The 12,008-nt window shown below is 39.9% G+C and overlaps 1 protein-coding gene across 7 annotated transcripts in view; it reads right to left on the bottom strand.

Moving 5' to 3' along the window:
• ACAD11 (acyl-CoA dehydrogenase family member 11) overlaps positions 1-12,008 on the bottom strand; it is a 100,415-nt gene that overhangs the window by 15,006 nt on the left and 73,401 nt on the right. For 3 of the 7 annotated variants that reach the window (XM_082626067.1, XM_082626068.1, XM_082626065.1), the window contains 5 exons: positions 9,275-9,341; positions 8,562-8,647; positions 5,484-5,555; positions 4,437-4,591; positions 1,143-1,184 (listed from right to left, as the gene is read on the bottom strand). In XM_082626067.1, coding sequence (XP_082482193.1) covers positions 1,143-1,184; positions 4,437-4,591; positions 5,484-5,555; positions 8,562-8,647; positions 9,275-9,341 — 422 coding nt within the window. Of the gene's footprint in view, positions 1-1,093; positions 2,749-4,436; positions 4,592-5,483; positions 5,556-8,561; positions 8,648-9,274; positions 9,342-12,008 lie in introns of those variants that run through there. The other 4 variants (XM_082626070.1, XM_082626069.1, XM_082626071.1 and 1 more) reach the window with 4 other exon arrangements.

A 12,008-nucleotide genomic window follows, 5' to 3' on the forward strand; every position in this document is an offset into this window, starting at 1 on the left:
GGTTTGCAGAGTTTCTGCTGAAAGATCAGCTGTTAACCTTATGGGGATTCCCTTGTATGTTATTTGTTGTTTTTCCCTTGCTGCTTTTAATATTTTTTCTTTTTATTTAATTTTTGATAATTTGGTTAATACGTATCTTGCCATGTTTCTCCTTGGATTTATCCTGTATGGGACTTTTTGCCTTTCCTGGACTTGATTAACTATTTCCTTTCCCATATTAGTGAAGTTTTCAACTATAATCTCTTCAAATATTTTCTCAGTCCCTTTCTTTTTCTCTTCTCCTTCTGGAACCCCTGTAATTCTAATTTTGGTGCATTTAATGTTGTCCCAGAGGTCTCTGAGACTGTCCTCAATTCTTTTCATTCTTCTTTCTTTGTTCTGCTCTGCAGTAGTTATTTCCACTATATTATCTTCCAGGTCACTCTTCCGTTCTTCTGCCTCAGTTTTTCTGCCATTGATTCCTTCTAGAGAATTTTAAATTTCATTTATTGTGTTGTTCATCATTGTCTGTTTGCTCTTTAGTTCTTGTAGTTCCTTGTTAAATGTTTCCTGTATTTTCTCCATTCCATTTCCAAGATTTTGGATCATCTTTACTATCATTATTCTGAATTCTTTTTCAGGTAGACTGCCTATTTCCTCTTCATTTGTTTGGTCTGGTGGGTTTTTGCCTTGCTCCTTCATCTGCTGTGTATTTCTCTGTCTTCTCATTTTGCTTCACTTACTGTGTTTGGGGTCTCCTTTTCACAGGCTGCAGGTTCGTAGTTCCTGTTGTTTTTGCTGTCTGCCCCCAGTGGCGAAGGTTGGTTCAGTGGGTTGTGTCAGCCTCCTGGTGGAGGGGACTACAGCCTGTGTTCTGGTGGATGAGGGTGGATCTTGTCTTTCTGGTGGGCAGGTCTGCCTCTGGTGGTGTGTTTTGGGGTGTCTGTGTCCTTATCATGATTTTAGGCAGCCTCTCTGCTAATTGGTAGGGTTGTGTTCCTGTCTTGCTAGTTGTTTGGCATAGAGTGTCCAACACTGTAGCTTGCTGAGTGGAGCTGCGTCTTGGTGTCGAGATGGAGATCTCTGGGAGATTTTCGCCATATGATATGACATGGAGCTGGGAGTTCTCTGGTGGACCAATGTCCTGAACTCGACTCTCCTACCTCATAGGCACAGGCCTGTCTCCCGGCTGGAGCACCAAGATCCTGTCATCCACATGGCTCAGAATAAAAGGGAGAAAAAAGGAAAGGAAGAAAGAAAAATAAATTAAAAAATAAAATTAATAAAATAAAAAATAATTATTGAAAATAAAAAAATTTTTAAGTTATTAAAAAAAAAAGAAGAGAGCAACCTAACCAAAAAACAAATCCACCAATGATAACAAACACTAAAAACTATACAGAAAAAAACAAACAAACAAAAAAAACCAACCCGGACAGATAGAACCCTAGGACAAATGGTAAAAGCAAAGCTATACAGACAAAATCACACACAGAAACATATATATACACACTCCCAAAAACAGAAAAAGGAAAAAAAGTATATATCATTGCTCCCAAAGTCCACCACCTCAATTTTGGGATGATTTGTTGTCTATTCAGGTATTCCAGAGATATAGGGTACATCAAGTTGATTGTGGAGATTTAATCCACTGCTCTTGAGGCTGCTGGGAGAGATTTCCCTTTCTCTTCTTTGTTTGCACAGCTCCTCGGGTTCAGCTTTGTATTTGGCCCCGCCTCTGCATGTAGGTCACCTGAGGGCTTCTGTTCTTCGCTCAGCCAGGATGGGGTTAAAGGCACAGCTGATTAGGGAGCTCTGGCTCACTCAGGCCGGGGGAGGGAGGGGTACAGAATGCAGGCTGAGCCTGTGGCAGCAGAGACTGGTGTGACGCTGCAACAGCCTGAGATGCACCATGTGTTCTCCTGGGATGTTGTCCCTGGATCACGGGACCCTGGCAGTGGCAGGCTGCACAGGCTCCCGGGAGGGGAGGTGTGGATAGTGACCTGTGCTTGCTCACAAGCTTCTTGGTGGCTGCAGCAGCAGCCTTAGCGTCTCATGCCCATCCCTGGTGTCTGCGCTGATGCACACCTTTCTGGAGCTCATTTAGTCGGCGCTCTTAATCTCCTCTCCTCGTGCACTGCCAAACAAAGAGGCAAGAAAAAGTCTCTTGCCTCTTCGGCAGCTCGAGACTTTTTACTGGACTCCCTCCTGGCTAGCTGTGGCACACTAGCCCCTTCAGGCTGTGTTCACGCAGTCAACCCCAGTCCTCTCCCCAGGACCTGACCTCCGAAGCCCGAGCCTCAGCTCCCAGCCCCCACCCGCCCTGGCGGGTGGGCAGACAAGCCTCTAGGGCTGGTGAGTGCTGGTCGGCACTGATCCTCCGTGTGGTAATCTCTCCGCTTTGCCCTCCACACCCCTGTTGCTGCGCTCTCCTCTGCAGCTCCGAAGCTTTCCCCCCCGCGCCACCTGCAGTCTCCGCCCATGAAGGGCCTTCCTAGTGTGTGGAAACCTTTCCTCCTTCACAGCTCCCTCCCACTGGTGCAGGTCTCGTCCCTATTCTTTTGTCTCTGTTTTTTCTTTTTTCTTTTGCCTTACCCAGGTACGTGGGGAGTTTTTGGCCTTTTGGGAGGTCTGAGGTCTTCTGCCAGCATTTAGTAGGTATTCTCTAGGGGTTGTTCCACATGTAGATGTATTTCTGATGTATCTGTGGGGAGGAAGGTGATCTCCATGTCTTACTCTTCTGCCATTTTGAAGCTCCTCCTAGGCAATCTTGAAAAGAGAAAAGTGTAAGAAGTGACAGTTGATGCCATGAGCAATTCTTTAGCTCCTACTCCAGCAACATTGTGGAGTTGTATCCATGGCCTCAAACATTCACATCTTCTTACTTCTTCCAACAGTGCCCATCTAACAGCTGAACCCTTGCTCTCAAAGTTAACTAAAGGGGTTCTTCCACAAATTATTCCTAGGTATGTGCCATAAAGCAGGCTGTCATTTTTCCATAAGAACAATGTTACAACTAAATCATAGATATGCTGAATAATGTTTCAAAAAAAAGCAAACATGGCCTATAGGAATTCAAGGTAAAAAATATACTGCAAAATTTTTATGACTGTCACAAATGTACTTTACAAGGGGTTGTAAAGTACATTTGTGACAATCTTATAAAATGTACTAAAATATACATGTCCAGCAAACATGTCTAGCGAGGTTCTCTAGAATACAATTTTATTACTACAAGTTTGACCTAACACTACATGTTAGCAATCATAAGTATTAAATATTTAATAATAATTTTTCTTGCCTCCTTAAAATTTAGAAAGGCTTTTGGGGAGATGATTTGGATATCTCATTTCTCTTAAAAAGTTTTCTATTTCAGCTTAAAAGCTCTCTTCAACATTTCTTGTAAGCAAGGAAGTCTGAAATGATAGCGTCTTTTCCTCTTTTTTTTTTTTTAATAAATTTATTTATTTATTTATTTTTGGCTGCTTTGGGTCTTCATTGCTGTGTGTGGGTTTTTCTCTAGTTGTGGCGAGCGGGGGCTACTCTTCATTGTAGCGCACAGGCTTCTCATTGCAGTGGCTTTTCTTGTTTTAGAGCACAGGCTCTAGGTATGCAGGCTTCAGTAGTTGTGGCTCACAGGCTCAGTAGCTGTGGCTCGTGGGCTCTAGAATGCAGGTTCAGTAGTTGTGGCGCACAGGCTTAGTTGCTCCATGGCATGTGGGATCTTCCCGGACCAGGGTTCGAACCTGTGTCCCCTGCATTGGCATGCAGATTCTTAACCACTGCTCTACCAGGGAGGTACTGTCTCTTTTTCTCTTGATCAATATTGTCTAATTTGGATTATAGTGCCCGGATGTAAGGATGTAACTATATTGTTTACCGTACTTTGTAAACAACAGACTCAGTAGTACATAATTAAGAGATGAGAATTCAAAATATCTCGAACATCCCACCAAATGCTGATCCCATTTCTACTCGCATTTCTCCATTGTCAGGAAGCTCACTTCTTTTTAAAGCAGTCCATTCCATTTTTATATCTCTCTTATTTCACTGAGTTTTAGGCTATTTTCCTATATCTCTCCACTTATCTGTTCTAATTCCTTCCAGAAAGTCAAAGGACAAGGCTTCCTTCCTCCTTACAACAGCCCTCTCATGTCCACAGAGAGGGCTACTGTACGAGGTTCTCTAGAGAACGAGAGTCTGGGAAAGTTGAAGGAATTGTCCACACTCTGTGTGCTGAGGTGTTGAAGCACTTAAAGAGTTATTTAATCTTTCACAAAGATAACTACCTCTGGTCAGACTATATTTAAATTCAGACATAAATATGTTTTGTGGAAAACATATTTTCTCCTTGTTTATTCAGAGGAAATCTCTTGCTGACCAAGTAATGCTGTTTTGGTTCAAGGTTAGTGTAATGCATTGGGCTACAATAAATTCAAATAAGTAATTATCCTTACATGTGAATACAGTTTCTTCTTAAACGCCACCCTTTGTTTTGCCCGTTCACACATGATCTGCAAAGCACGTTCAGCCAAACCTATTGTTCTCATACAGTGGTGGATTCTGCCAGGTCCAAGGCGGCCTTGGGCAATTTCAAATCCCCTACCTTCACCTGTGAGAAAGAAAGGATAACATGACCACAGCCTATTTCTTTTGTTATTTACACAAATCCTGAGAAACGTATGAGCTGCCCTCAATAAAAATGGCATTCCAGTAGGAAAAAAGTCAGCTCTGTAATAAGGTTCACTATACCTTTATGGAACTTTGATTTCTATGTATTTTAAACCACCATCATCAAAAACTTGGATCAAATTTAAGAATGTCTTCTGAGTACCTACTCTGAATAAGTTGTTTTGTTAGAGCTGCAATGGTTACAAAGGTAGATAAGACACAGACCTGAGTTTAGAACCTAGAAGACGGGCAAGGATGCTAGGGATAAGGGATATGGAGAGGGACAAGAAAGGCAAAGGAGGGAGACGCTGTCTTTTCATCATGGTAACCTTAGGGCCTGGCAGGATCAGGGGCTTTTTGAGTGGATGAGATGAGGAACACAAGAACCTTCCTGAAAGAGGTGGCATCAGAGGTGTTCCCTGAAGGTTGAGTAGGATTCCAACAGGCAAGAGGATGGAGTCATTCCAGGTATACAGTGTTCACAAAGTTATTTATGCTTCTAATGTGACTTGAATTCATAAAGTCCTGAGGTTTCAGTAAAACAAGTAGAGGCTTGAAGATCACGTTTTAGGAAAAAGTCTGTTGCTCTGAATTGTATAATTTTTATATTTAGCTGTGTTTTCAACTGATGTGCTACCACATCAAATACTTAAATAAAACCTTATTATTCCATGTAAGAAAATCCATGAAAGGAAAAAAATTTCCTTTACAAATGGAGTAAATAAGAGGGGAAAGTATCTAAATTATGGTATACTTCGTATCTTTTCCAGATTTAGACCTGAAAATATTTTAAAACAAAATAATAGAGAATCATTTTTCCAAACTTATCTCACCTAGTATTAAATTGGTGGCAGGAACTCGCACTTGATTAAAATGGATCTCAAAATGTCCTCCATGGAAATTATCTATAAAATAGAGAATAAAATTTTAAAAAGCAAAATGAATTGACCAAAAAACAGTCACAGATAATTAATCTACTGAAATATAGTTATTCAAAGATAGTGGAATTTAAAGGCCTTATATGTCATACATTCCTAGGTAGACCAGAGCCCTGAACCCCCAGCACTGTGTAGCTCAGAAAACTTATCAACTGTTTTAGAAATTTTAAGAGATTTTAGATATCATTTCATCAAGAGGTTTCTGAACTCATTCTCTGAAGTTGTAGAGCTATGAAAAAGGAAGACGGCTCCACAGCTCCGATCAAACTATTTTATTATTGTTTTGTTATTGCTTCTTCTTTGAAAATTTTTATATATGGGCTTCCAAAGAAAATTTTACTTGGAAAAAAAAAAGTTCCACTGGTTCAAAAATTGAAAGTGAATAATGTAATTTAAATTTCTGATTTGACCATTGTGGAAACCACTGCCTGATGATGTGAAGAACCTGCTTGAAGGGACAGAGCAGATTCAGCATTTAGAGACAAAGCTGAGGCTGGGCCTTCAGGTATGTTTGCTCCCAGTCTAGGCTTGTTCACTGTGTGTTTGCCTCTTGAAAATGCTGGCATGTGACTGAGATTGGGAACACATTCACATTTTGTCTTTACATCATCCCTCCTCCCTGCCAAATTCTGCAGATAATCTCATGCTAACTCCACACCCTTTCCCAGTCAGAAGAGACATTAATAATCAATTATGTCCACACTGTTTCTTTTGGCCTTGGCACAGCGAGTTGGAGAGATGCTGGTGAAATTATCATACTGAAATTTCAAACATAGGCTCTACAGTGGAGGGTATTTGTAGCCAACAAACATTATAAACTCATTTTGGTGGTCTTTCAGGCTTTTGCTCTGCAACCCAACAACTTCCCACGCACAGTTTGCTCCAGTGAGCTTGTTCATCCCCATGCTGCCAACACACGTTTCTTTTCTTTATAATTCAATCCTTTTTTTTAAAGTTAATTTTTATTGGAGTATAGTTGCTTTACAATGTTGTATTCATTTCTAGTGTACAGCAAAATTAATCAGCTACACATATCCCCTTTTTTGGATTTCCTTGCCACTTAGGTTACCACGTGCATTAAGCAGAGTTCCCTGGGCTATACAATATGTTCTCATTAGTTGTCTATTTTATACATAGTATCAATAGTATATATGTGTCAATCCCAATCTCCCAATTCCTCCCCCCTCCCCCCTCCCTTGGTATCCATACATTTGTTCTCTATGTCTGTGTCTCCATTTCTGCTTTGCAAATAAGATCATCTATACCATTTTTCTAGATTCCACATATACGCATTAATATACAATATTTGTTTTTCTGACTTACTTCACTCTGTATGACACTCTCTAGGTCCATCCACATCTCTACAAATGACCTAATTTCATTCCTTTTAATGGCTGAGTAATATTCCATTGTATATATGTACCACATCTTTTTTATCCATTCATCTGTTGATGGACATTTAGGCTGCTTCCATGTCCTGGCTATTGTAAATAGTGCTGCAATGAACACTGGGGTGCATGTGTCTTTTTGAATTATGATTTTCTCAGAGTATATGACCAGGAGTGGGATTGCTGTGTCACATGGTAGTTGTAGTTTTAGATTTTTAAGCAACCTCCATACTGTTCTCCATAGTGGCTGTACCAATTTACATTCCCACCAACAGTGCAGGAGGGGCTCCCTTTGCTCCACACCCTCTCCAGCATTTACCGTTTGTAGATATTTTGATGGTGGCCAATCTGACCAGTGTGAGGTGATACCTCATTGTAGTTTTGATTTGCATTTCTCTAATAATCAGTGTTGTTGAGCATCTTTTCATGTTTGCCAACACACTTAACCTGTGGGTGCATTCTCCAGCTGCAGCCTATAGAAAGTGATGATGCCAAATGTTCCATAAAACTGCAAGTCTTATATCTACTACTTGAATATTTTCATTAGCCACTTTCAACAATAAACAGAAAGCCAGGGTCACCACAAACCTGAAGTTCAGTAAACTTTTTCATAACATTTATCACCGGCTGACAGCTATATAACTTCTTATTTACATGTTTGTATTTATTCTCTGTCTCCTTCCCCCAGCATGTAAGCTCCACAAGGGCAGAGATCTTGGTCTACTGTGTTCACTAATGTATTCTAAGTACCTGGAACCGTGCTCAGCACTCAACAAATACTTGCTGGGTGAGCAACCTGATTGGCAAGGAAACAGTGAACATGAGCCTGAGCAAAAGTATCCTTGCTTCTTAGAAATTCCACCCAAGGACAGAAGGAAGGAAAAGTTTTGCATTCAAATCAGTCAAAACCCATTGCTTATTAATAGCTCTTGAGGTTGATTGACTAAGAAAGCTAAACTTGAAAACAAAAATGAATGTTACTATGGGTTACCTAGATTTAATTTTCCAGGTGTATTTCATTAATCTATTCTCCTGGATGATGAAGAGAAGACTGGCAGACAGAGTCGTTATTCCTTGAATACCAGTCTGCCCTTTCCCCAAAGCAGACAAAACGTGGTAGAATGCTGCACCACCTCTCTTTTTATTTGTTCTATTCTGAACTCCACTCGTATTTTTATTAAGTGTCAAAAAATTTCTAAGAACCCATCTTGTGCATTAAAATACTATCTGGGGACTTCCCTGGTGGTCCAGTGGTTAAGAATCCACCTTCCAATGCAAGGGACGTGGGTTTGATCCCTGGTCAGGGAACTAAGATCCCACATGCTGCGGGGCAACTAAGTCCACGTGCCGCAACTACTAAGCCCGTGCTCTCTAGAGCCTGTGCACCATGACTAGAGAGACTGCCCGCTACAACGAAAGATCCCACATGCCGCAATGAAGATCCTGTGTGCCACAACTAAGACCTGATGCAGCCAAATAAATAAATAAATATTTTTTAAAAAAATGCTATCTAGTCCCTTCAGTGTTACTGCATATTCTAGTCTTCCTGCTTGCAAATACACGGACAGGTTGATTGAGTACTTACCCAGGTAGCCAAAAACAGACAAGGGCCTTATTACTTCTACTCCAGGTGTGTTGATGGGAACAAGAATCATGCTGTGTTGTTTGTGTCTGGTCAAAAGAAAAACAGATGTTAGGAAAAGTGTGCTAAGTGGAAAAATAAAACAGATGTTAGGCAGAGTCTCAACTGTCATCTTTTCATTGTTGTTATCATGTAATTATGTAAGCAATGATGTTTGGAATGGGAACTGTGTAAAAAACATACATTAAGTACATTCAGATGCAGGCTGTGATCTGGAACAATGATGATTTTGAAAGATGTGAAAGTTATTTAACTGAGGCTTCTCATTGCTCAAAGTGGTAACTGGCAACTGATATTCAATACATTAAACATTTCAAGACTATTGCCTTGGATCTAAATGTCTAACTTACAAACAGTTTTGAAAAATTTTATATATCTTGTAATCTGATCCAAACAGCTTTGAGGATTCAGCAACACTTTTAATACAGGAAATTCCACAGTGAAGAATGTACAGTGACACTCCCTAAAATGTTTTCTAAATATATCTTTTAGCAAAATAATTGTGAAATACAAACATGTGACATTTAATGTCATAATATATTTTATATTATTATGATTTGTGAGCCCAAATGGTGCGTTTTAAGTAAATTAAGTGGATACAGAGAAAGACCTACTCTTATTCCTCATAGATTTCTCAATCACTATTGTTTTATTACCTGGTTACAGAGTTATTGTTACTTTTTCCCATAACAATTGCAATTTTGCACTTTGGATTCCCAGCTCCTAAAACCAGAGAGAAAATTAGAACAATACATCATAAAAAGAAATTTTTAGCCTGACATTCCACTGTAAAAGTTCTAATCTTTCTAAATTTACCTCTGGGAAGACAAACAAACAAACATACAGGAAGAAAACCCTTAATTCATTAAAAAAATAATGCTATGTACAAAACTGTATATCACCCAAGAAAAATCACTAGCCAAGGCCAAGAATGGACTTCTCAATGACAGCTGTGGCACGAAAATAGCCAGAAGTCAAAGAAGCCGTGAGGAGCTTCCCTGGTGGCACAGTGGTTGAGAGTCCGCCTGCCAATGCAGGGAGCCCGGGTTCGTGCTCCGGTCTGGGAGGATTCCACATGCCGCGGAGCGGCTGGGCCCGTGGGCCGTGGCCGCTGGGCCTGCGCGTCCGGAGCCTGTGCTCCGCAGCGGGAGAGGCCACAGCAGTGAGAGGCCCGGGTACTGCAAAAAAAAAAAAAAAAAAAAAAAAAAAGCCATGAAAGAACTGCAGCCCTTAAGACAAAATGACAGCTCTCCCATTCATACCATTTCAGACATCAGCATGCTAGAAAGGTTGTGAACTTCTTCTAGCATATTTCCTCCTGTTTAGATCCCATATTTTCTGACATATGGACAAGAAGTACTAAAACTCATGATATTTACTCCCCAACCAGTGACTGAGAAAGACCTAATTTCCCCAGCCATGGGGCTGGGTGAGGGTGAGTCTGTTGGAGGATTTCAGTACCTATCCCAGATTACATCATTTGCCCTAGTTATGCTATGGAGTAGCTGAAGATGGTTTACTTGGAGCTGTCCACATATATGAGGCTCTGATTCCACCTTCAGTAAGCCTGTTTTCATTCATTGATTTATTAAGGGTTAAAATTTGAAAATATAAAGCTATTCTCATTTTAATGTAAACTTTTATTTAACTACAATTTAAGGCCTATGGCAATTCCCCAAAGGGGCCTTCTTGCAAAAAGTAAGTTTCATTTTCACCAGCCTAAGCACCTAGTCCCTCAGGGAAACTACCATTTAACTGGTGTTCTAATTATAAGACTGCAAGCAACTGGATCAGATTAAGCTAAACACATAACTTCTTATAAAAAGTAGTTTTAGGAGATGTGAAATCATATGAAGATTAAGTGTGAAATGTTAGGAATTATGTCAAATAGTAGAATAACACCATAAAATCCCAGGATTTAAAGGACAAACTCTATGGGACATATTAAAGGCCACTGCAAGGATGTAATCAGTGAGATCCAGATGTGGGAAATCTACAAGACACATAATCCAGTTTCTTCAACAATTAAATTGCAGTAAAAAGGAAAAAAGAGGGATAGGGAAAAAAGGAAGGGAGCTTACAGATAAAAAGAGATGAAAAGAGACTTAAAAAGAGTCATCAACCAACAGGAATTTTTAGACCTTATTTGGATCCTAATTCAATTAAACAAACTAAAAAGCATTAATCACAATTATGAAACATTAGAAATTTGAATATGTAATGATAGGTAATGATATTAAGTAATTTTAGGTGTGCTAATGGTTTTGTGGTTACATTTTTAAAAGCACCCGTATTGAGATACACACTGAAATGTTTGTGAAAGAACTAATGTGATGTCTGGGATTTATTTCAAAATAATATGGGGAGAGGAGGGAATGAGAGTAGGATGAAGCAAGGTTGGCCATGAGTTGGAAACTGCTGAGTTGTAAAACTATTCAGAGTATTCCTGGGAGACCTAAATATGTAGCAAAGATATAAAGGAGAAACATGGGTGGTACACTGAAATGTCTGCAAATAGGTCATATAATAGTGAACATGAGGAGTAAAGGAGGGTAGGGCCCAGAGGAAAGAGATGCCTTAACTCTATAGATTGAGGGGATTGGGAAAAGGACATAGTGAAGAAGCAGTGCTAGAAGAAAGATGATTAGTTGGGAAACAGAGACCAAGGCAAGCAGAGGTAAAGAAAGAGAAGAGAGGGTAAAAATGAATAGAAAAACTAGAGAAAAGGGGTCTACTTTAAACATTGGCACTTACATCTGAAATTTTGAAACTCCTTACAATTGAATCTTTGGCTCTATAGAAGAAATGGATGAAACAGAATGCACAACTACAGCTCTTGCAGTGTTTTCAGTCTATATGAGGAGATACTAAATAAACAGAGAAAACTATAGAGTAGAAACAATCTAATATTTCCTAGAGTTTAGAGCGGAAACTGAATTGATAGCTTTTCTAAAACCAACTTGGAGAGATTCAAGATAGCAGAAATATGTGTTTATCTCCCATTGCTCCTGAGATCCCATTGAAATAAAAACATAAAAGTATAATGAAGGCATAACCATAACAGAAAAGGAAGTAAAGAATGTGAGGCAACAGGATTAGGGGTGTTGGTGGCCACCAACAAATGAGAGCTTTCAATAAATATCTGGGGAACAGATAGAGGCAAGTTGACCAATGAAATGTACAGAGAAGTCAGAGCCTAGCAAATGATGTAAGGAACTGCAAAGGGAGAGGGTTCTGACTCTGGAGTCAGAAGTTATGACTGAGAAGTGAGGCTACCAAAGGGGGATTAATCCAGTATTTATAGTTGGGCAAATGTAACAGGTGGCATAAAGTCACTCTGAGACCTGGGGGCCTGTAGCCTGAAAGCTAGCTTCCCATCAGCAGACTCTA

Source organism: Mesoplodon mirus, assembly GCF_964341445.2.
Source record: "Mesoplodon mirus genome assembly, chromosome: 6".
NCBI lineage: Eukaryota > Metazoa > Chordata > Mammalia > Artiodactyla > Ziphiidae > Mesoplodon > Mesoplodon mirus.